Raw genomic sequence first — 26,835 nt, 5'->3', positions numbered from 1 at the left:
TTTGAGTTTTAGTAGGGTATTAGCAAGAAAGATTTCAATGACATACAGAATTAGGTCACTAAGTCAAATGTTATAAGGATATAAAAAAAACAGTGAAACAAGTATAAAAGCTATATGCTATATTTTGAATAAATCTAAATAAATGTAAGGATTTTAAATAGCAAAAAACTGCTGATATGCGATCATAATCAGATATAATCTGACTGAGTGTGGCTAAATGCTGTAAAAGGTAACCATCATTAATTGGTTAAAATGAGATATTCTGATAAATATGTTGGAAAGATAAAATGTTATTAAATTTTTCAAACTTGAAGCAACATTGGTCCTTAGAAGAAAGAAATGCATAAGGTGACTGTATCCTATGCAGAAGCAAGGAAGACAACTCTCTCTATGGTTCCTGCACAGGCCAGACTAATTTTATTATAGGTTTAATCTGATATAACTCATTTGTGACTTGTCCATACCATGACTCTTGTAATATATTATGTACTACTTGCATGTAGTCTGTATAGGGGATTGACAAGCCCCGGTCATTCTGGGGTTTTGCTGATCTCTGCAGAATCATTATCCCCTGTCCCAATGTGGCTTAAGATCAAGCAGAAGTGGATCTTAAATGAACATTCAGAAAGAGAAAGTGGAATTTTCTGAATCTGGGACAGGATTGGATGGGAATTTTATCTCATACGTGATAAAGTCTGTAATGTTTAAAGAATCAGTATATACCATAGACCTTTGATAATTAAGTATTAAAGTTGTCCGAGGCTAACTCTATATGCACTAAGTTTATGCAACAGCTGTGTATAAGCTGCATTTGTGGGGAATCTGCTTAGATACTCTTGGAAGATGACAGTGTATCCCACAGATGATTCCAACTTTGAGCCATCAATAAAAACAGGCAAGAAATCAGGCTATTCAGCTCAGTGGGCATCATAAAGTTGCAGACAGGCAAAAACAGTGCTGACCCATTCCCAATTTTTACTGTATAAATTACATGCTGGTGAATAAGCATTCCAGGATAGAAAGGGTTGCTTTGGTGACTAGGTAGTGTTGTCTTCGGTGATGTTAAGCTCTGAGTAGCTCATGGATGCAATTACTAAAGGACAGTTGACGGTCTGATGGGTGTTATTGAGATTTTCCTATTGTGGCCCAAAAATGGATGTCTATGTGGAGTGCTCTGCCAGAGATTATAGTTTAAAGGTATTCTGTAGTGACAGTCGCTTTCATCAAAGTGAAAGAGGTGGTTTGATAGCTACAACAGCATATCTCTTGTCCAGAGACATGTAGGCTCTGGACAGGGAATATGCTGAATGCCTCAGTAGCAATAGGAATGAGCTCATGGATTTGGTCTAACCACTACAATATGTTGTTTCTGGCTGAGGCATAGACCTTGGACCCACAATCTAGTTTAGGTCAAACAGGTGCACAATAGATTCAAAGTAAAGTATAATGACCTACACCTCAGTTGCAAGGTTGATATTGACTGAAGGAGGCTCAGACCCCTCTTTCAGGTTGTTGATGGATCTGTTGCAGGAATGTCAACTTATTGTCAAATATAACTCCAAGGAATTTTGTGTCAGATGCCACTGGAGTGGTATTTTATCCAGAGCTTTTGTTCTGGTTCAAGGGCAGAGGATCCATTTGCAAGAAAAATGTACACAAACAGTCTTCTGAGTTGAGAATTCAAAACCATTAACCAGTGCCTGGGACACTTGTGTTGCATGGCCACATAAAAGTTCTGAAGTCATCAACAGAGGACACTGTTTGTGGTTGGATGATGTTGTTCAGTAATAGAAATAATTTTGATAGCTAGAAGCACAATACTTAGAAGAGATCCTTGGGGAACTCCTTCCTCTTGGCAAAAAGGCCCAGAGAGTGAACTCCATGCAAATTTTGAATGAGTAGTTTGAAAGGAAATTTTTAATAAAAACAGCAAGGCAGTCTTTAAGACCAAGGTAAATGTCTTTTAAGATTCCAAATCTCCAAGCCATGTCATACACTTTTTCATATCAAAGAAAACACACCAGGTGCTGCTTACATTTCAGGAAAGTATCTCAGATAGACATTTCCAGTCTTATTAAATGGTCAGGTGTTCACTGTTCCTTTGGAAGAAAACCAATGCCAGGTACTTTTGCGTTTCAGGAAAGCATCTCAAATGATGTTTCCAGTCTTGTTAATGGTCAACTTTTGCTTTGGAAACCACAGTATCCTGGAAAAGAGGCTATTCGATCCTGAATAGGTGGATGTTTCTTTCCAGAATATTGTACAAGCAACTGGTCAGAGCAAATAGGACTGTAATTTTTGGGGATTTTTTGATCTGTTCCTGGCTTGGGAAGACAAGCACAATTTGCCTTATGCCAGGAGTTGGGGAACTGCCCATTGTTATATCTTTTGTTGTAAAGATAGCACAAGCAAGCCATAGATTCTGATGAAAGGTGTCGAATCATCTCATCATGGATATTGCCTGGGGCTGCAGCCCTCACCTTGGAATTAGTGGTCTTGGTGATGGAAAATATAAAGTGGATCCAAGATTCTTTCTGATTCTGACTGTGGTTGTAACATGCTTTAGTGCATGCACATTTGAATCTGTTACATTATTGTATTAGAATGTCATTGACATATACTCCATTATTGTATTAGAATGTCATTGACATATACTCCATACCTTGTTTTGTGCCTTTCCGCTGTGCATTCTGCATTGCACCATGGTTTTGGAAATAATAGAAACTGTCTAGGTCCTCCTGAGGACCTTGTTGTTTCCAGCTGATAAAAAGATGGAACAAATAGTTAAAAGGAACCCTACTGCAAGACAAATTGCTGCCATCTCGACGGTAGTGGCAAGTGGTGTAAATTGAAAGGGAGTGGTTTCCCACAAGGACTGCAACCCATTTGTGAGCAGGTCCATCCACATATCTGACCTTCTGGATATAGAGCTGCTGGAAGAAGTACAGAGAAGGGCAACAAGATTGGCGAGTGGAACAATGGGTTGCTGTTACCAAGAAAGCCTTAAGTTCTGCAAATTGCAATGTCTGGAGACTAGGCACCTTTGTGAGATGTATAAGGCCCTGAGTGGTTTGAGCAAGCATTAGTGCTGATGGGATTCTTCCTCTTGCTCAGATTACACACCTGAGGAGACAAATTCAAATTGAGGAAAGACAATTGTAGAATAATAGATCTGCAGATTTTTGCCTTTAGCCAGTGGGCAGTTGATAGTTGGAACAAACTTCCATCTGTTGTAGTGGAGGTCAACTTAAATAAGTTCAAGGCAGAACTAGACAAACATTTGGAGTGAATGGATGGGTAAAATGGGAAGGGTTTTTTTTTTTTTTTTTTTTTTTTTTTGGCTGATGCTTATATAATCTTGCTTTTTTGTATCATATGCCTCTGCTAATGCTAATTATTCAGTTATGCAATGAAGGACCCTGTTCATGCTTACATAGGTGGGCCTTGATGTCATCATTATTTCAACAGAATCCATGGCAAATTTCACTGTAAGAATTTGAATGCAGCCGCTATTTAAATTTACTTGATTTGTCTTTGGCCTTCCAAAGTACTGAGAGTTTTGTTTCTCAGACTTCGATTTATCCTTTTTTGGGGGCATTGCCCAGTGTACATTTTTTTTCTTACATTTTGGGAATCGACTATTCTTTGCCACTCATTTGGTAGGGAATATTGTTAGGAGTTGCAGCTGATTGGTTGTTTTAAGCTGATTTTAATGAACTCATTAAATGATGTGCAAGAGGCATAAAATACTCTGGTATGGTCACTTCTGTTTGTCTCAATGTTACCCTTCCCAAAAACTTTCTGGGCACATGAGGACTTGCCACTTTAATGGTTTGACACATTTCCTGGCCACTTCATAGAAAATGTTCAGTACCATTTTCTGTTTCTGAATTTCTTTGTTTCCCCTTTACCGCTGGCATGCTCGAGAGTATGCAGGGTGCTCTTCTGTACAATTTGGCTTCAAAGCTTGAACGTTCCTTGTTCTAATAGCCTTTGTCACTTACACCAAGCTCAGGTACAGACATTCTCACACAGCCACGACAGCCTTTTTGAGAGTGCTGAATTTTTGGCACTTAAAATAACAATGGATTTGGAATGTAAATCCTTACTGGGCAATTTGAATAGCCTGCCTTGATGGAACTCAGAGGCTCTAGGATGTAGAATTCAGGGATGAGCATTTGAGTAGAAACAAGGTTTTCATCCTTACACATTGTTATTCACTTTACAGCTGGTCATGCCTTGATCTTTTAGTTCAAAGCACATCTCTTCCAGAGACATGAAGATCCCACTCAGCTGTTACATGATGAATTGTCTTATGGAGGTAACTGTGATGGGTATTCCTCCTGTCCAAGTGGCTTTGAGGATTTTCTCTTCTTACTTGAGACATAACATGCCCAGTAAATGATCCCCAGAATGCAATCTTTTTACTGATTTTGAGGAATATGATATCTCTTCAATCCTTTCTGGATGAAAAAGGGTGACATTTTTGAAATTGCTTGTTTTCCAATAAAATGGATGATGGTCAATAATAGTGTTATTGGTGGTATTGCCTCAGTTCTGGGTATTTTTGCTACATTGTTACTTCTGTCATCCTGGTAGTTATGTAGAGGATCTTGTTGGGGCCCCTCCAGAAGTAGGATTTAAATTACTCATAAGTAAAAAAAAATTCAGATGCCATAAATACTGCCAGAGGTGTATTAAACTTTGGCAGTAAGCTAGATGACCTTCTAATAACTGAGAGTAAAGTGGAGGAGAAATTGTTGAAGATAAACGTAAGAAAGGCACCTGGGATGGATGGAATCTAAAAAGTTATATTAAAGGAGGCAGCAAAGGAATTATGCAAACCCTTAGCCATAATTATGAGAGCTTCCTTGGACTCAGGAGAGGTACCCATGGATTGGAGATGTGCAAATGTGACACAAATCCACAAAGGAGGATCAAAGGGCGACACAAGTAATTACAGACCTGTTAGTTTAGCATTAGTAGAGCCATTTGATGCAAGAAAGCAAGCTTATGCAGCATCAGCCAAAAAAAAAACCACTTCCACTTCACCCCTCTGTTCGTTCGAAATATCTGTCCAGCTGAGCCTTAAACTTATTTAGGCTATCAACTTCCACGACAAGAGATGGAAGTCTGTTCCACCAACCAACCACCCGCTGGCTAAAGGCAAATTTCCGCATGTCTATCCTACATCTGTCTTTCCTCAATTTGAATTTATGCCCTCTCAGGTGATTATTCTGAGCAAGAGGAAGAATCCCATCAGCATTGAGCATACTCAAACCATTCAAGGCTTTATACACCTCAATCAGATCACCTCGTAGATGCCTAGTCTCCAAACTCTGTAATCTGCAAAATTTAAGCCTTTCTTCATAAGAGCAACCCTTTGCTCCATTCACTAATCTTGTTGCCCTTCTCTGTACTCGTTCCAGCAGCTCTACATCCTTCTTGAAATGAGGCCTCCAGACCTGTATACAGTACTCTAGGTGTGGCCTGACCATTGCCTTATACAAGGGAATAATCACCTCCTTATCCTTGCTAGAAAAATTTCTATATATCATTGACAATACACCATGAGCTACTCTTGCAGCCCGTCTGCACTGCTCAGAGAACTTCATATCTGCCTGCACAACCACCCCCGGGTCCCTTTCATTCTCTACTACTGTCAGTGTAGTACCACAGAGTTGATACTTTGCTCTTGGGTTGCTGTTTCCCATATGTAGTACTTTACATTTGTCAATGTTAAACTTCATTTGCCACCTCTCAGCCCATCTGCTCAACCTTTCCAGATCCTGTTGCAGCAGCATATTGTCAGTAGTGTCCTTGACAACCTTACCAACCTTTGTATCGTCTGCAAACTTGGACATTAAACTTGATATACCATCATCAATATCATTTATAAATACAGAAAACAATAATGGACCCAACTCTGAACCGTCAGGGACTCCACTGATAACATTAGTCCACGATGAGCAGTGTCCATTGATTACCGCTCTCTGTCTTCTCCCCCTCAACCACCCCTTTATCCATAGCAGTAATTTGCCTCCAATGCCACACTGCTCCAATTTGTGCAGCAGTCTTCCATATGCAACAGTATCAAAAGCCTTTCTAAGATCCAAGTAAATAATATCAAAGTTATTCCCTGCATCCAGTTCTTTTGTGACTGCATCATAGTATCCAATCAAATTGGTCAGGCAAGACTTCCCCTTAACAAAACCATGCTGTGTCTGAGCTATAACCGAAGTCTTGTCTAGATGATCCTGCAGTGCTTCTTTAACCAGTGCCTCCATTAATTTTCCTGGAACAGAAGTTAAACTCACAGGTCTATAATTACTTGTGTCAGCCTTTGATCCTCCTTTGTGAATTGGGGTCACATTTGCACATCTCCAGTCTGTGGGTACCTCCCCTGAGTCCAAGGAAGCTCTCATGATTATGGCTAAGGGTTTGCTTACTTCCTTTGCTGCCTCCTTTAATATAACTGGATAGATCCCATCCACCCCCAGGTGCCTTTCTTGCCTTTATCTTCAACAATTTCTCTACTTTACTCTCAGTTATTACAAGATTCTCTAGCTTACTGCTAGAGTTGAATACACCTCTGGCATTCCCCTCGCTGAATAACTCCTCATGTGTGAAGGTTGATGCAAAATATTCATTTAGTTTGTTAGCTACCTGAGCAGGATCATTAACAGTTGACCCATCGATATCAAGTGGACCAATCTGATTCATCCCCTTCCTTCTAAAGTTTACATAAGTAAAGAACTCTTTGCTATTTTTCTTTGCATCCCTTGCCAAAGATTTCTCGTAATCTGCCTAACCTCCTTTGTAACTTGGAGATCAACTTGTATCTGTCATAGGCTTTTGTCTCACGTGTTAATTTGTATGTATCCCATGCATTTTTCTTCTCTGCCATATGTCTCATTAGTTCATCTGACATCCATTTAGGCCTAAACCTTGAACAATATTTCTTAGTTGGTATGTAAAGCCTAGTAGCTTCCAAGACAAGTTCTTTGAATGCTTCCCATTTTGCATTTGCTGTTGGTAACATAATCAGTTGGTCCCACTGTATAGAATTTATATACTGTCTCAGACCATCTGTAGTCGGCTTTACGAAAGCAATAACCCTTCCCTTTACCCCTAATGGTAGTTATCTCTTTGAGTAAATCCCACTTCAGCACACTGTGATCACTTCCACCTAGTGGTTCATATCTGCAGATTCTTAAAGCATGAAGAATCACTACTGATAATCAAATCAAGAGTATTATTCCCTCTAGTTGCCTCCCGAACATGCTGATGTAGAAAACAATCATCCAATAAATCCACAAAAGCCTTGCAAGTGTGTGAGTGACCAGCTCCCAAATTCCAGTCAATATCTGGGAAATTAAAATCCCCCATTATAAGACTCTGTTTTACTGGCCCACTCTATTTCCCTGTACAGTTTGTTATTATACTCATCAGAGTCATTAGGCCTATAGCACACTCCTACTCTCAATTTTGATCTCCCAATGCTTATGTCACACCAAACTGACTCGACACTGCACTGTCCAGCGATGTTGACTGGCTTCACTTCCTTGGATTTTGTGTTTCTTAACTAATAGCATAACCCCTTCTCCTTTCCTATCCTGTCTATCCTTTCTGTAGACGTTGTACTCCCCAAATTCCAGTTCTGCATTCCTTATATCTGTGTGACACCACGTCTCTGATATCCCAACAATATCTGCCTTTGATGTTTTGAGCAATACCTCAAATTCATCAAATTTATTTACTCAACTCCTAGCATTGGTGTACATACAAGTATACATGCACCTGTTTCTATTCTTAGCTACCCTAACACAACCCATATGTTTACTTGTACCGCTCATGACTCCCAGCAGTGTCTGAAATATCCTGCATCTTGTTTTTCAGGCTTCTGTTCATTCCAGGGAAATGTTTAACTTGTGTTCCGGGGAAATTAATGGAGGCACTGGTTAAAGAATCATTTCAGTTGTAGCTCGAACGTAGCATGGGTTTGTTAAGGGGAAGTCTTGCCTGACTAATTTGATTGGATACTATGATTTAGTCACAAAGGAACTGGATCCAAAGAATAATTTTGATATCATATATTTGGATCTTAGAAAGGCTTTTGATATTGTTGCACATGGAAGACTGCTGCACAAATTGGAGCAGTGTGTTGTTGGAGGCTAATTGCTGCTATGAATAAAGGGATGTTTGAGTTGAAAATAGTGGTAATCAGTGGACCACTGCTCTTCATGGACTAATGTTATTATTGTAGTCCCCCCACAGTTCAGTGTTGGGTCCATTGCTGTTTTCTGCATTTATTAATGATATTGATGATGGTATGTTAGGCTTAATGTCCACGTTTGCAGATGATATGAAGGTCGGCAGGAGTGGTTAATGACTGTACACTGCTGCAACAGGATCTAGAAAAGTTGAGCAGGTGAGCTGAGAGGTGGCAACCAAAGTTTAACATTGACAAATGTAAAGTACCGCATATGGGAAACAGTAACCCCAGAGTTATATATCAACTGTGTGGTACTACACTGACAGCAGTAGAGAATGAAAATGACCGAGATAATTGTGCAGGCAGATATGAAGTTTTCTGAACAGTGCAGACGGTCTGCAAGAATAGCTAATGGTGTCTTGTCAGTGATATACAGGAATTTTTCTAGCAGGGATAAGGAGGTGATTATCTCCTATAATGTAATGGTCGGCCACACGTTGAGTACTGTATTCAGGTCTGGAGGCCTCATTTTAGGAAAGATGTAGAGCTGATGGAATGAGTACAGAGAAAGGTGTTGAGATTGGTGAGTGCAACAAAGGGTTGCTCTTACCAGAGAAAGGCTTAAGTTCTGTAAATAGCAGTGTCTGGAGACTTGGCACCTGTGAGCTGATCTGACTGAGGTGTAAAGCTTTGAATAGTTTGTGGAAGCTCAATGCTGATGGGATTCTTCCTCTTGCACAGATTATGCACCATAAATTCAAATTGAGGAAAATCAGTTGTAGGATAAATGTGCAGAAGTTTGCCTTTACCAGCAGGTGGTTGATTGATGGGACAAACTTCCATATGTCGCTGTAGAAGTTGATAGCTTAAATAGATTCAAGGCAGAACTAGACAAACATTTGGAGTGAGTGGATGGGTGAAATGAGAATTTTTTTTTTTTTTTTTTTGGCTGATGCTATATTATAAGCTTGCTTCTTTGCATCATGTATCTATGCTAATGCTAAAGTACCTCACCTGCCATGGAGCTCTATAGTGGGAAGCTAAGTTTTCTTAGAGCAGGCACCTCCGTAGCCAGTTGGGCAGGAGCAGCTGTGCGTAACACACGCTTCTTGTTAGACCGGGGTTCGAGCCCATGACCACCAAATACGGAGGATGCGGAAAGGTCAGGCAATGACCACCGCATATTCCCGGAGCAATATGACCTTAGTTGCTAATGCTCCTAAAAACCAAATAATAACAACATCTTAGAGCAAACCCACATTACCAGTAAGTCTTGATGCTGTCCCAGGATCAAATAGAAGGAGACCTATTTAAATGCAGTTAATCCTAGGAGTAAAAACTGTATGCTGACTGATCCATTCAGCCGATCTGGGACTTCCTGCCTTGTTGAAGCAAGAGTCATAAGTGGTGTGTTAGGGCTGAGACCCCCCCCCATCCATCAGCTTTCCAAGTTTCCACAGGTTGCAGTGCATGCCTGCAATTACCAGATCTTAAAAATCTAACCCTGGAACCAAGGTTTATTGATTAGATCCCAGTGATGCTAATCTTCCAGATTAGCAGCATCACTTGGAAATCGCCTTCACCACTTACAGGTGTCCATGTTGAGGGGTAACTATAGGCAGGGAGGTTTTAAAGTAATCTGTCAAGTTGTGCCGTGTCAGTAGCAGATTGTTTTAAAAGGGAATTACAAAGGCACATGATAGTTGTTGATTCACTTTTGCAGTTAAACTGCACTTGTGAAAAAACTCCATACAAGTCATAATCCTTGATGAGCATCCTTCAACGAAACTTCTTGTTCAATCACAGTAGGTTCTTATTCTTCACTACTACAAATTGTCAGTTCCATTGCATCTATAATGAGTTCCTCTTCATTTGCACATATCCTGAAATATGCAATGTCCTCAACAACTTTGGCATAGTCTTAAACTTATTTCACACTAAGTTTATGCAGGGATGCACATCTTCAAAAATTTCTTCATGATTAATAGATGAAGCATGTGAAGTTTCATTTGCATCATTCAAGGTGACAGATCCAGCATGTTTGAAACAGTTGGCAATCACTTTTTCATCAGTCTCATCCCACGCTGAAACACATAAATACATTATCCACAGCACTTCGATTTCACATTGTTTTGCTTTTGGGATACATCACAAATTGTGTAATTGCATTCATTGACAGTTTTTTCAAATTACAACTTGATCGGCTGAAGAGCTGATGTCATATTAGGTAACAGGTACTCCAACAGTGATTGCACATAGGCCATTCACTTGGCAATGAGGTGTGTAGTTATCTACAGACAACATGGTTTTATTTTCTACCTGCTCATCTTGCAATCTAAGCCTCTGATTCATTCTTTGTAGATTTTTGATGACAGCCAAGAGCCTTTTGGCTTGCTCGACACAGTCAGCAATGCCTTTAAACCTTTAAAGTTGCACATTGATTAGAGAGGAAACTTTTCTGTGCCAGATATGTTTATTGCCCCTACATTTCTCACCTTTATATCTAAGCATCTTATCCAGTAGCAAAACAAAACAAAAAAAAAAAAGTCAAGTTTCATCAGCACTGAAGATATCACTCTGGTCATATGTCAACAAAACATTTTTTTAAATGATTCTACTCCCATTTCTTTGTAGCTTCAGTGTCAACAGCTTCACTTTCTTTTCACACCTTTTTGAAAACAGCCATGTTGGGTCTTAAATTTCTGGAACCGTCCATCATAAGGTAATCTTCAGTATTCATCAGATGCACAAACGATTCCTCCTGAGTTTTTAAAAGATTTCCATCTATAGGAACAATTTCTGCATTCATCATCATTGCACATTCCAGGAGTACCTTTTCAACATACAATTAATTCACCATTTGTGTTCCTCTTACCTGGTGTAACAGATTTCTCTAAGCCTTCAGTCTTTTCTCCTATCTTTCTGAATCGTGAACAGTGTACTTTTAGGAGTACCAAACTGTTTAATGATGCTGGTCTTAGAAGGCACGGCATTATCTACAGATTTTAAATATCAATAAACATACAGTCTGTACACTTGTGGGATGGCTGTGGTCCCGGAGTAACATGTGCAGGTGTAAATTCACACATTGCAAGATTGGGCAATGTTGCTGCAATAAAAACAGTTATGGCAAAGTTGTAAACTCTACTGCCCTTGGCTGTCCAGTATATAAACAGACATTTTATTTATTTATTATACTGTCTAATGAAATGAACTTCTAGGTGAAGTTAATTTCATTACTGTAACAAATGATTTAGTGGGGTCAGCCTGTAAGCTTGGCACTAGATTAAATAAATTAGTGTTCTTTCATTTTAAAATGCGAATACTGTAACTAAAACAAAAAAATAAAGAAAAAAAGTGAAAAAACAAAATAGATCGGTGGACACTTTTGGATCATTGCAGAGAACTTGTTCTTTTGTCAAGGTTGTTATTATGAATGCAAAATAGCATTGTTTAGGGAAATTGGCTGAGACCTACCATATAGGTCATTATAATGTGCTTGGATGTTAAAAAAGGAGTTGCTGTAAACTCCTTTTCAGTATGATACACCCCACCAGATAATATTTGGATGACTTAAAAGTGCAGTAATTTTTTTTTCTAAATTTTTTTTACTTTGCAAAAGAAAAAAAATTTTTTTTTTTCTTTTGCAAAACTTTAAATATTATAAGTTTTTTTGAAAAACTTATATTTAAAATTAATGCCAATTGCAGACATAATTCATAATACAGAATTGCAACATGTATCTAGAAAAGCATTTGATTATCTGGCACTTTTGGACATGATTTTGCCAGATGTTGGAATTTTACTGGTTTCAGGTGGTAGTATTCTAGCCTTAAAAAAGCTGAAACTTATGCACGACAATATTCTTTTTTTTTTTTTTAAGAGAAAGGTAACATAAAGTAAATGTGAAAGTACCGTAAAAAATTTATGTAATTATTTCCCTCCCAAAAACATACCGTATGGTCTGTGTATGTATTGGAAGGAAAAAAGTGAAAAGTTACAACCATTTCCTGCAATAGATAAGAATCTGCTTTGTGATAGACTTCATCCTCTGTAATATTTAACATTGTTTAAAGTGGCATATGTGCAAAATACAAATGGATGAGAGTCACTGTGCCAGTGTTGTACACAAATAGTAAATATGTTTGAGTGAATTGTTATCTCTAATTCTTCATGTACAAATCTTGCAACAAACTGAGTGTACATCGCTTTTTATCAGTGAGGCACTAGCTTATTCACAAATCATTTGAATAATTCCATTACCAGAAAAATTTCTTAATGTCATTGGTTTCACAATAAGCTGTCAAGTTGCACAATAAGCTGTAATGCACTGCTTTTACAAATGACCAATTGAACAGCTAAAATCTCTGAATCTTTCTTGTATTGCCAGATTTTCAGTGGCTCATCTCTGTCTAAAAAACTTGAAAATAATGCATTTAAAGAAACATGATTTTTCTTTGACTAATTTCTTATTGGGAACTGGGCTCTTCACAACCATGCAGTCTTCAGGTCTCCAGCATGTTATGCCTGCTTATATGTTGTTTAATTTTGAATCTATGTAATTAACAGGCTTTCATTTTCATTTGCCTCTTGCTTTGTTTAGAATAGTGAGAATGCATTTTGTTAGCTCTTTTCTTATAAAGTAAATATTTTGGGATTGATATGTTTTATTTTGAGGCTACTAAAGCATTGACTGAGTTTACATTTTACTTATTTAATATTGTCAAAACTAAAACATGCCTATGTGATCTTCCACATGCTTAATCCAAGACTATTACTTGGTCATTGTAGTAATTACTAGTGTAGGGTAAAATGACAAAGTAGGCTTCAGATTAAGCAAGACTGTTATAGTTCATAGCCTTGTGTGAGTAGTCTTAAGACCAATTGTGTATAAAGTTAATCACTTTGACTTTAAAATGTTTTTTAAAATAAATTTAAAAAACTTAGTTTACGTAACTGCCAACTCTCCAGATTTACAATGGAGAATCAGTCTTTTTGACATATTTAATCCCTGCTCCATCTCACCATCATACTAGAGTTGGTTGGTACCATAGATTTTTCTCAGTCTTTTTGCAAAATTGCATTAATGGAATTTTTAAATGGAATTTTTAAAAATTCTATGAATTCTTTGATAACTGAGAATGCTTTACCACAATTATTCAGTTAGCCATAAAAAAAAAAAAATATATATATATATATATATATATATATATTTTTTTTTATATATATATATATATATATATATATATATATATATATATATATTCTGCAGGGTTTTCATTTCCAATTCAGCAGGTACAATACAGCCCAAAGATTATAGAAGTAGTGAAGATTACTAAAAATCTAGTTCATTAAAAACTGATAAATTAAAGATATATTTTTAAAGAAAAATCTCATTTTCAACTCAACTTAGGTTGTCCAGAAATAAGAACCAAAACTGCACATTCCTGCCATTAAATTAAATGCCAGCGTTGTAGGAAATCACAGTTGCGAAGGACTAGTGAGTGACAAGTGATAAGGTGTTTTGTGCATGTGGTAAAAAATAGTGTATGTGCAAGTTCTACACTTTTACATTTTGATCCAGTGAGCTTTTGATTTTATGAATAAATTTCATAAATTGTGTACTGGTTTGGCAGACAGTTGACTTTCTGTCGTGAATTCCTAAGACCAAAGCATATTCCTTGTGGCAGTTGAAAGTCTGCTAGCTCTAAATAGAATTCATGGGTAGCAAATTGCACAATTAGGTATTGATTAAATATAATTGTATTTGGAGAAGTTCTTCATCTAATAATGCTATTCAGAGAATGAGTTTTTCAAATCAAATTGAAATGTATATTTTGCAAAAAAAAAAAAAAAAAATTCCATACTTCTCAATATCTCGTTGAATAAATAGATATCTTGAAAATCACTTCTGTCAGTTTAAGAGTGAGAACCTACTGCACACTATTATGAAATATTGATGTTTGGTAGTCCTTGTTCATGGAACAGACGGGGACATAGTGTATAGTGTTGCTTGTCAAGCAGCACAAGGGGTCCTCCATGAAATATACTCTGTGATGCAGTACGAACTCTCTAAAGACTAGAGGTAGTGAAGTTTTAGTGTAGTCTGCGTAGTATGGTGTTGGTCTGTTGTTCCTCCGACCATTTAGCCACCAGGCTCCTAGTGGGACCCATGTTGCCCATCCTTTTGTTGAGGCAGGTGGATGTAGTAGGGACTAAAAAAGTCTGAGTGGAATTAACTCCGAATGTTGTCTGAGCTTGCTAGGGAGGCCTCAAGTAAAAAAAAAATAATAATAATAATGCTGGAAACTTTTCTGTTGAAAAGAGAGAGTTGGAGGATTAGTCTTGAGTATTGAAGAAAAGGAAGGAGTGAAGGTAAAGGAGGTGGATGATAAGAAGACTTTGTCCACCTAGAAGTAGGAGGTTAAGGTTAGAGAGGTAACTCCATGGAGAGAGCCTACCCTGCATGGTGGGGGAGCTGTCAAAGGCAGAAAACATTTTTGGTGGTAAGAGTCCACTAGGTGAGGTATTTGGGCAGGAAGTAATGAAGGGTAAAACCACAGGGCCTGAGTGCTCTAAGTTCAGGAAGGAGATTACTGTGAATGGATAGCACGTCTCTGTTTGAAATCTCACACCAGCTGTAGCTGGTGTCATCATGGGGACTGGCAGGGTCCTTGTAGTTTGCCCCACTGCGGTCTAATTGGGGGGGTCCTTTAGAACTACAAATACTACTTTTTTTTTTTTTTTTTTACTTATTTAGAGGCAGACTGGAAATGACACAACATAACACAACTCACACATTTGCCTTCTTACATTCATGAACTGACAAGGACACAAGAAAGCATGAAATAAAGCAAGTTATTGATATTTGCCATATAGTGCAAGGAAGCCACTTTTTTTGCTGCTCTGACCAAAAAAAAACGTAGATAAGAAAATACAAAACAATGGATTCCCTCCTCACATAATATATGAGGAGGGAAGTATAGTTGATTGTCAGCCTCAACTACCTGCAGAGGCAAATTGTTCTAGTAATCAGTAATTCGCTGGCTAAAACAAAACTTCCCACAATTTAGTCTAAACTATTTCACTACCCCATCGAGGTGTCTGGTTGCCAAGCTCTGTTGCCCATGTAATATTGATGTTTTTCCTCTTATGGTCTCCCTTTTGTCATCTCACCATCCAAGTTGCTTGTTTTTGGACCCTTTCAAGATGCTCATTGTCTTATTTTCAGGTAATACAAAGGGTACTAGGAAAGTTTTGCAATACAGCTTTGTTTATTTAATTTTTTCAAAGTAATTTCCTCTACATTCAATACACCTCTCCATCCTCCGAAACCAATCTTTAAACCAGTTCTGCCAAGTTTCACTAGGGAGTAAAGCACACTCGTTGTCCCAAGCCCGTAGAAGGTCCTCATCACTGGAAAACCGCCTCCCTTTTAGCTTCATTTTCACATGTGGGAACAGTGCAAAGTCACAGGGAGCAAGGGCTGGACTGTAGGGAGGGTGCTCGAGAAGTTTCAGTCCTGTCGTGGTCAAATATTCGGTGCAGGCTTTGGCACGGTAAGCTGGAGCATTATCGTGATGGAGGTACCAGGTGTCCATTCTTGACTTTGGCCGCAGGTTCTTCATGGATCCAATGACTTTAGGCAGGCATTGTTCAGTATACCACTTAGCTGTGACTGTCTTCTGCGTGTCCAAAACGACACGTTCCACAATTCCACTCGATTTGAAAAATACAGCTATCATTTTCTTCTTTACAGATCGGGATTTTCTGACAATTACGGGTGTGTCGTCATCATCAAAGACCCAAACTTTGTTTTGAGCCTTGGTCGGCAGATCGTAATAGTACAGCCAAGTCTCGTCACCTGTCACGATGTTGTTCACATACCGAGATTGTCCCTTATCAAACTTTTTTAACATCTCCCGGCACCAAGTCACACGTCGTGTCATCTGCTCTTCAGTCAGTTGATGCGGCACCCAGAGAGAACAAAGTTTCTTCATGTGCAAATGATCTTGCAGAATCGAACGAATTGCTGGTGCATTTAGGCCCAAAGTATCCTCTATCTGTTGGTAGGTCACTCGCCTGTTTTCGTCAAGCATTTTCCTCACAGCAGTAACGTTTTCCTCCGTAACTGACGTTCGTGGCCTTCCCGGCCTCTCAGAATCCTCCAGAGTGAAATTTCCCCTTTGGAATTCTCTATACCACCTGAATATCGTTGTACGATGTGGACAATCATCATCTAGTGCAAGAGTCATTTCTTCTAAGCACTGGTCTATGGTTAAACCACGCACGAAATTATACCGCAAAACTGTCCTTATCTCATTTCGTGACCACGATGCCATCGCAAGCACTTTACACTCTCACTACTAATGAATAACTGAGCCCATCAACTTGGCGAGGTGGCTACTATGCACATATGAACATGTCTCAACATGCAGCAACAAGCAGCTTCCTGTGATTCATTGTTGCGTCATATTGCAAAACTTTCCTAGTACCCTTTGTATTTACATACTTGTATGCAGTATTCCAAATGTGGTCTTACAATTGCATTATACAGTAAGGTCGTGACTTCCCTATGTCTATAGGATATTGTTCAATAAATCATTGATAGGAAACCATGGACTTTCCTGGCTGCCCATTTCGTAACTCCCAGATCCTTTTCTTCTTATACTGTTTTGAATTCAACCCCACCAAGTGTATAAATTATTTTGGAGTTACTATTCTCCAAGTGTAAGATATTGCATTTTGCTCCATTGAAACTTAGCTACCACTTTTCTGACCATTTTTGAAGCTGGATCAAGTCATCCTGAAGGAGTGCTGCTTGGCACTGTTTATTAACAACTCTCCCAATCTTTAAGTCATCTGCAAATTTTGACATTGTATCCTTTATCCCTTGTTGATGTTGTTTATGAAAATCTGAAACAGTGGTCCAAGAACCAATCCTTGGAAACCCCACTTCTGACTACACCAATCTGAAGAAAATCCATTAATCACAACCTTCTTCCCTGCATTCCATCTCAGAATCTTTCCAGTAATCCCAACACATGTTCCAGCATATGCAGTACCTGCTCACAAAGGACTAAGTCAAATGCCTTGCTAAACCATATCAAAATTGTTCCCTACCTCCAGCCCTTGAGTAACTGTGTCAAAGTAGCTTACCAGGTTTAGTTAAACATGATTATCTGTTAACAAAACCATGTTGTGTGTCATTTAGAATGCAATTGCTATCTGAATGTCCCAGGATTGCAGTGTTAATCACTTCCTCTAAGATTTTCCTTACCACTGAAATCGGGCTAACCTGTCTTTTATCCTAAAATACATACAAACCTTTATGTATTAGCGATACTTTGCCACGTCTCCAATCCAAAGGAATCTCTACCTGCCAATGGTTCCTCTGCTGTAAGTTCTGTGATGACATCTGATTCACAAGTAATGATGACGTCTAGAATATTTTTCACTCTTAGTATTTTCTGTGACATGCTGGTACAAATAATAATCATCTAGTTTTTTAAAAATTATCCCAGGTCGTCCTTGGTATTTTAATAATTATTCATAGCAGTGCTATCAGAGAATATTCAACCCAACAGAAATAAAAGAAAACAGAATTCAGATATTTCTGGTGCAGTTTTGAAAATGCTCTTGACAGCCAAGTCTGAACAAGTGCCATTGTTATAAACAAAATTTGAATTAACATTTCTGAAGATGTCCAAAGTCTGATACAGTATCTTTCTTGAAGAAATTATGTTAATGTATAACAGAGAAAACTGAGGTAAGCTAATGTATAAAGCATACCTTACTGTTAAATAATCTTATGGCTGTAAATATAAAATGTGTATTTTCCCAGCAAAATTTAATTTCTAGTGAAGTGGACTGCAAAATCCACCTGCTTTTTTCTGAAAAGCTCCAGTTTTCCTCTTGCCCACAAATACCTAATCTCCAGCTTCCTGAAAGTCAAAAGTTGGCAGCTTATGTTATTAATTTATAAAACTGTATGAATTGTCCTTGCCAGTGCTGTAGTAGAATATTGTTTTGTAAACCATTTGCTCATATTTTATATTTCATCACTTTACAAATAAATAAATGCAATATTAATGCTTAATATTATTTTTTCTTCTCCCTTTCTTTCTCTTCCCCTGTTTTAATGGGTACCACTTTTATCAGCATGGGCAATGAGTGGATAAAGAGTGGATCTTGATTGCTTGTGAAAACAAAACCGAAAAAATATCCAGTTGACCAGAACTGTGCAAATGTATTTGAATGGATTCTATCATGATGGAAAAAAATTTTTAATGGAAACAAATGCCACAAATTAATTTATGTGATTGTCCCTTCATTATTACCTGAATACATATTTTTTTAATGTGTGTGCATGTGTGTTTATCTTTAATGGAAACAAATGCCATTTATTCATTTTTGTCAGATTAATTTGTTATTACGTGTATAGTTTTAAATTCAGTATTTTATGGTAAACTTTTACATTTCTTTCATAATGGTGGTGTTGAACATGGATTTGTTTCCATTATCAGAAACAAAAAGAGAAAAAAAATGACATACTTGTGAATACTGGGTATGCCTAAATATAGCAAGTATCAAAACAGTTACTTTTTTTTTTTATTTATTTAATTCACTAAACTCTTTGCCATTCACTATTTTTATATAGTTTTTAATGAATCATTTTGTTTATTTTCTTTTATTTTGATTTTATTTTAAGTTGTATTCCTTATTTTATTTTATTTTATTTTTGTTTTTTTACAGTCTATTCTGTTACCAGCAAGAACATGTGAATTTCAAGTTAAAGATATACAACTTGTGTTCAGCTGCTGATTTTTTTTATTTTGATTAAGTTGTATTATGTAAACATAAAATAATTTGGCTAATTTTAATTCCTGCATTAATGTGAAATTATTTCCATCCCCCATTTATAATAAGAATACATGAAAAATCTTGAATATTATTGTTGAATAGTGCACCAATGTAATTTTTAGGCATACAAGAGCAAGAGACTTATTTTTGGTTTATATACATTTTTGTTCTGCTTGTTATAGACACAAGAAATGTTTCATAAAGCAGCAGTCCTACTTAAAAGCAAAGCTGCATCCTTGACATTTTTTGTTCAAAAGGGATAATTTACATTGAAATACTAGTATATAAAGTTGCATATCAGTTCTTACTATGAACTGCTTGCTGGTTTAGTTCAAAAAAATTGCAGCTTAGGTTTTATGCTATATATGTGATTGTACATAGCTTATGGACAAGAGCTGGAGGAATTAATTCATTGGGAAACTATGAGACTACTCAAAATGCTAAATAATCTTCATCTTGATGTGCGTGTGTGTATGTGTGTGCTAATGATTATATATGTGTGTGTGTGTGTGTGTATATATATATATATATCAGTGTATGTATATATATGTATATATATATGTGTATATATATATGTGTATATATATATGTGTATATATATATGTGTATATATATATGTGTATATATATATGTGTATATATATGTGTATATATATATGTATATATATATATATATATAAACACATAGTAATAGAAACATCAAACTAACATTCCTTCCCATTGGAAAATATTCAAATGGAAATATGCTTCTGGTAAGCTGGTTTAATTGTAATGATATATTTCCTGTTTAAGTAGTTTGAATGAATAGGTCTGGGAAATATGCTCTTTTGTTAATCCTAATTAGAACACCCAAAAAAAAAAGTAAGCGTGAATAACATTTGTGCAGTGCTTGATAATTCCTTCCTGTAAACAGATCAGTTAAACTTCTGCAACTTGTTTTATACCATTCATCGTTGAATTTAACAACTGAGTTGTTAATATATTGTAACTACTTTAGAGATTAATAAAATAATCATATTGAAGATAAAAGCTTCACAGGTATGAAATAATGATCTGTTATAATTTTTTAACTCAGAATGGAGCATTGCATTTGTTTTTCAAATAACATATTAGGAAATTTAAGATTACTATTATTTAGTGAATAAGAAAGTGGATAATTTTATTTAAGCTTTAATACTATTCTTTTGTATAGAATTGTTTGTGCTCTTTGAAGAATAACTTCTAGAATATGGCAGGGAAACATTACATTTAAAGATACCTTAAGAAGACGAGTTAAAATGAAATAAATCTTTAATGTCACAGTGATATTCAATTTATCTCACAAAATATATTTAGTCACAAATAGGCCTTTTATATGTTTTATTATTATCTCTTAAAAGTTCTAAAATAATTAGATTTATATAAATCTATATTATATGTAGTAAATAAAGTCAGGTTAGATTTAAATTGCTTGGATATGAATACTAATTTGGATTATTGGAAAACATTAGTATTAACCAGATAACATTTAAACTTTGATTATTATGAATTTTAAAAAATTGTGATCATTTTTTTAGTAGTAAAAGATAAATATTTTAAGTTATAATTCTTCCTTATTACTTTTATTATTCACTCAATGATAACTTACAATTTTCAATTTTTTTCCTGCTTAAAAAATAATCCAACAGATATAAGTGGCCACTCTTAGGATTTATCATTACATCAGTATTTAAATAGCCAATTATTAAAATAATTGAAATCATAAATATAGATTTTAAAATTTCATTTGCTCTTCCAAATATGCTGTACTTGCCATAAGAGTTTTTCATTATAGTTTATTTTATTCCACTTTCTCAAATTTCCAAATGACCAAAGGTTGTTTGAAGTTAAGTTGATATACTACAGAGAAAGTATATAGAATATATTAATATGTATGATAATTCATTTCAGTTCCAATAATAATTAAATATTGTCTTTCATACTAGATCTGTTTTGTGATGTGCATCATCACTTACTCGTCAATTCCCGAATCAAATGAAATTGTATATATATATATATAAATACCCTTATTGGGAAAATACTTTCCCATTATTTGATACTTACATATGTTGTCTATGGTACCAGTTTTTTAATAAGGCAGCTGAATATTGCAGTTCACCTAAAATGACATAACTCCCTCTTGGTAAAGTGATATGTTTATATTTCAAGCAATAAAAAATGTTCATGAAGAGCACAACCTATGCAATCATTTGAATTGAAATCAAGTTGCCATATTGGTTTTTTGAACTTCAGAAATTTATTTTGGACCACAACTCATGTTACCAGTCAAACTTTTTTCTTTTAAAGATTTTTTTTTTTTTTTAATAAGAATAACTTTTAACTTCAATATGATTGTTTTCTATTTGTGCTTTTTGCTACATATGAATTTTTCAAAGACAGATAATGTATTTTGAAGCCTACTAAAATAGGTAGCTGTGTTTTGTTGATAATGCTGGTTTAGCATCAGTTTTTGACAGTTTAATTTATATTTTTTCATCTTTTTGCTTTTTGTGTATGTTCAAAGTACTTCGGTGTGGCTATATATGGCACTTGAAAACATGTTGGAATTAGTTGTGCCTTCTGTGGATCTTTAAAAAAAAGAAAAAAGAAAAAAAAAAAAGTTTGTGTGTGTGTGTGTGTGTTCATGCAAAAAAATATTCAGATGTTGCTGTAAATCTTTGCCAGAATCATAAAATACACATTTTGCTGACATTCCACTCTGGTATTTTCTTGACACTGAAAATACAATTATATTTTCATGTATGAATATGATCTTATAAAATATACAACGAATCTGTAAAGTAATACATAAAAACAAATTACATTGCCTTGACCAGCTAATACCATATTATTTCTGGTGCAGAAAATTTCTGCCTGTATTGGTGGCTATAGATATTACACACAGTATTGCATTTACTGTGCAAGATTTTGAAATGGTTTATTCACTTTATGAATGACAATTTCATGCTCTTTGATTGATTTAATAGTTTATATGAAGTGTTTAAGTTTGTGGTGTCAGCAAATGAGAAGACTTGCTTGGTTATATAAGTTTAGATATATATACCTCAAAGGAGGACATTCTGACAGAAGGCAGATGGCATGTGCTACACATGTAACACACTTCTGTGACTTCCACCTGTTCCAGTGATTCAGTGTATGTGATATAGAAGATTTATGAACTGTGTTGCATTCTCTAAATGTTTAAAATGTAATTACTCAAAATGATGTACAGAATTTTTTGGTGTTTTTATGTAATAGGCTTCTCTTTTTTTTTTTTTTTTTTTTTTTGTTGTGATACAAGTTGTTTATATATTAAATTTAAATTGTGTGCTCTTTTGTAATGCAGAAAATCTGCTTTGTTAATGAATGCTTAAATTTACTGAACATTTCCCCCCCCTGATATATATACATACACACGTACACAGGGTTCTCAGTATTTTAAATGAAAATTTTTGAAATGTTTCTGCGACTCTGTCATCCACAAAAACTTTCTTTCCAAATATGAATGAGTAGGTTATTCTTGGAGAGGAAGGAAAAAGGGTATATTCATTATTCACAAGATTCATCACACTTCTCCAAATAAAAAAAGAGTGAAGAAACTATTTTGAATATATTAATATTTAAAGCAACTATTTTTTATCTCATACCAAGTTATAGGACAGTTTTTACAATAAAAAGACGTGAAAAATATCTACCGTGTAGTTAAACCGAACAGATTTATTTTAATTCTGGTCATTTCCAGGAATGAAAGATGCATAGAAAATTCCATAAATGGATTTATCACCTTTTAATGGTAAAACATATCTATACAAAAAGTTTATTTTCACAGAAATTTCATAAGATACATGAGCCATTTCATAAAACAGAAAACAAATTTGGTATATGCATATTCCTAACAACATTAAATTTTTAGGCTTGAAATTTTCTTCTGCAGCATATTCTTTTAGAAATGTATATTTTTTGCATTTGTTTATAAAGAATATTTGTATATAGTTGCCATGAAATACAGAAGAATATATTTGTGCATTGCAGTAGTGTAACTGATTTGTGCCTATCCTTACAAAATAAAATGTCATCTGAAAAACAATCTATATTTTAAATTTATTGCTTATTGCTACAAAACAGGTACTTCAATGGGAGTACTTAATTATAAGTCATTTTAAACTTTTACAGTGTACCAATTTTCTCCAGAATAAAAATATCTTTAGGACTCTATATAGTTAAAATATTAGATATGGATGAAACGTCAAAATAGGCAAAGATATTTTTTTATGCAGATGTTTTATCAATTTACTTTTTGTAGAATTTGAAGTTTTGACAATTCAATTGGTTTATTTGAAATACTAGTTTAGGTGGATTTTTATATCATGAACATAGCAAAGATTTCTTATCCAAAGAATTTTAATGTAGGATAAACAGATTTTTCTGTAAAGTGTTACTGATTCCATTAGTTCAAAAGAATGTTAAGGAAACTCTCAGAAATATGAATTTAATCTTTTTGGTTCCTGGATTAAAACCATTATTGTTAATAAGGAGGGAGTGGAAGAGATGTATTTCTCTCACTCTTGCCGTATATATACACATATCGCATTGTGTGTTAGCCATCTTGCCTAAAATAATCTGAGAACCCTGTAAAAATGGTGTTTAAATGGTCTCGGCAGCGTACTATACATTTTTGCCGGTGCTATAAAATTCTTATGAAAAAAAATTTTTTTTGATAAGAAGTGAAAAATTTCATTATAAGGAACCAAATTAAAAAAAAAAAAGTTATTGAAATTGTAGATATATATCATATTCTGCTTTAAATGTTTCCTAATTATAGTTGTATGATTAAAAATTTCATCACAGAACATAGTAAATATACATCACATTTAAATATATTTAATCTACCTGTAAGTATGTGTGGTGTACAATAGAATGTGAAAAAAAAAATAAAGAGCTCCATGAATTTTGCTTTCAGTTCATTCTTTATAAAACACTAGATATTTTCTTCAAATTACAGCCTTATAGCTTGCACTAGAGTATCCACTCAGTGGTTCCCAGCACAAGTGGATCTCACTTAATGCTGAACTTGTACTAAAGGGTTTACCTTCCTACAAAACATTAACTTGGAAAATTTTTATTATGATTTAACACATGAATTTCAATCAGTTTTAAATAAGTTTTACTAACATAATAATGAACCACCACTTTTTTTTCCTAATGAAGTAAATTGATTTTTGTCTTGAAGCAAAAAAATTTTTTTGCTTTTTTATTCAAACTACCCAATTACACAAGGAAGTTTGTTGCAGTAAGTAACCACCTGATGGCAAACTTCTGCACATGTATTCTGCAGCCAACCAGCCTCCTTCACTTTAAATCTATGCCTTATTCTGTGTGTAGTTTGAGTAAGAAAAAGAATGCCATCACCATTGAGCTTGCTCAATCCATTTAAAGCCTTAAACACCTCAGATCATGCAGGTACCTAGTCTTCAGATGCTGCAGTTTGCAGAACAATCCTTTCTGCCTTTTTGCCAACTGATTGCACTTCTCTGCACCCATTCCAGCAGACCTAATCCTAAAATGAGGTCTTATATCTGCTAGTAAAGTTTCTGTATATCATTGAGAAAACTGCCTGAGCTGTCCTGGTGGCCCATCTGCACTAACTAGAGAATTTCATACTTAACTGCACAATTACTCCAGGTCTCTGTTTTCTACTACCCTGAGTGTCTATCTCACTATATGTTGAGCTGGGATTACTGCTGCCCATATGCAGTACCTTGCATTTGTAAATGTTAAACTTTAATTGCCATTTCCTAGCCCATCTGCCTAATTTTTCTAGATGTTGCAGTAGCTTTCCTTGATTATTGTCATTAACCACCCTTGCAACTTTTGTATCATCTGCAGACATAGGTTAAGCCTGATATATCATCATCAATATCATAAATACAGAAAAGAATGGTGTATTTTCCAGAAATCTGCCTAAAATTCCCAGAGATTCAAGCTTGCTTTTGATTTCAAACATTGTTGAAAAATCTAACTGACAAACATTTCTATTGGACTTTCTATGGACACTGGTTAAAAGAATTTATTTCATTTAACACTTTTTCATGTTCACATCTATAAACTTGTCTACCTTAGTTCCTTTTGCTAGTGCTTTCTTTCAATCTTTTGTCTGTTCTATTTTATCTTTATTGTATTATTCTCTTAATAACCATATAACTAGGAATCACTTTATTGGCTTTAATTGTTCCTGTTGCTGAGACAGCCTGGCAGTAATTTCTGGCCCATTTTGTAACACTGATGGTATTGCATAGCCTGATAGACCTCAGATTTTTACTTTAATATTTAAAAAGGACAGTTTTTAAAGTACTAATGCTTGGCTCTTTGCTGGTAGATTGCAATGCTTATTAATTTTATTCACCTTTTAAATAAGTCATTGGAAATTTTGCATTCTTTTGGCCACTAAAAATCTAAAAGTTTGTGGAGGCAGTGGCACGAAACTACAGTATTACTCCAATATTTATGTATTTTAATGAAAAAATATAAATTTGAATTCTGCCTGTGTAGGTAACAAATACCATGGAAAACATCATTGTGTTAAAAAGCTGTATTTTGCTACACAACTACTTGGCCAGATACAGAGAACATAAAGGATATCATGATGTTATAGGTCCCCTTAGATTATGCAATGTGAACAATATAAATTGACAGGGGAAAAAAGCAGCTGGGTACAAGAAGAGTATTAAGAAGATAAAAAATGTAATAACTACAAAACCCCAACCAATGACCAACAAGATTTTCTGCAGTGTCTGAGGACATGTGATAGTGTCATGTTAACCTCATCAATTATCTTGTTTTGGCATGTGTAGAGTGTGTTTAGCGTCAAACGGCACCAGGGTTTCCCCCATCTCCACGTGCTATACATTGTGGGTGTGAAACAGAACACTGTCAATGCCAGAGGTTTAAAAGTATGGATTTTGTACATGTGCAGTATCGTGTACCGTTGTTCCTCTGGTCATTTAGAAGCTTGGACCCAACGTCTACACTCTGCCTCGTGGAGGCAGACCAGGTACACCACTATTATAGTTATTTACTCTGGCAGCTTCTGCCACCTAATTTTTTGATTTCAGTGGCTAGGACCCTAAAAAAAATAAAAACCATTATAGATAGGGGTCAGCCAAAAGGAGTACTATTTATGCAAATAGATGTTAAGTTTTTGGGTGTAGGGCTCAAGCAATTTAACAATGGTTCAGACACTAGTAATTATAAGTAAGAGAGGGGTGGGGGGAAAAGGCAGATAAGGGGTCCATAGAGAAGATGACCCCCAAATCAGTGGAACAGGCCCATGCCCCACCAGAGGGAAAAGAGGGGGGGAGCCATAAATCACCTCCCCCTCCTGTCTGGGGAGTGGAGGCAAAGGGCCACGCAAGGGAGCATGGCTAAGGGAAAAAAGTCTCACCCCTGCCAGGGGTTTGGCAATTAAAAGTAAATAGGGTTACAGCACCCTATTCAGATTGCCCAATAGCATTTGGCAGCAGAGGTGCGATCTGTCCGGTTGTCCCAGCAGGGATCAGACCAATTATAAGGTCATTCAGGGGATAAATCCCATCCGTGCAGTCCAGTGTTTGGAGTCCATCTGTGGTTTGTCAGGTCCATGGTATTAATCTTGAGCTGGTTCCTTTGCTACCTTGGGTCAGGTCCTGCGAGTCTTTTATTATGCTAGTTCAGTCCCAAAGGAAAGTCTTGTATCTGGGTTAG

General features: G+C 35.8%; 1 protein-coding gene across 5 annotated transcripts in view; it reads left to right on the top strand.

Moving 5' to 3' along the window:
• Nucleotides 1-19,594, top strand: part of LOC150085314 (vesicle-associated membrane protein 3-like) — a 113,172-nt gene extending 93,578 nt beyond the window's left edge. For 2 of the 5 annotated variants that reach the window (XM_090373144.1, XM_090373145.1), the window contains exon 6: nucleotides 18,971-19,594. In XM_090373144.1, the coding sequence (XP_090229270.1) occupies nucleotides 18,971-18,999 (29 nt within the window). In that variant the 3' untranslated portion in view covers nucleotides 19,000-19,594. Of the gene's footprint in view, nucleotides 1-18,376; nucleotides 18,632-18,970 lie in introns of those variants that run through there. The other 3 variants (XM_090373147.1, XM_090373148.1, XM_090373146.1) reach the window with 3 other exon arrangements.
• Nucleotides 19,595-26,835: the final 7,241 nt, after the last annotated feature.

This window comes from Mastigoproctus giganteus, chromosome 5 (genome assembly GCF_048544385.1).
Source record: "Mastigoproctus giganteus isolate SK-2022 chromosome 5, ASM4854438v1, whole genome shotgun sequence".
In the NCBI taxonomy this organism is placed as follows: domain Eukaryota; kingdom Metazoa; phylum Arthropoda; class Arachnida; order Uropygi; family Thelyphonidae; genus Mastigoproctus; species Mastigoproctus giganteus.
The sequence above is the reverse complement of the archived record's forward strand: the minus strand, read 5'-3'. Positions and strand labels throughout refer to the sequence as shown.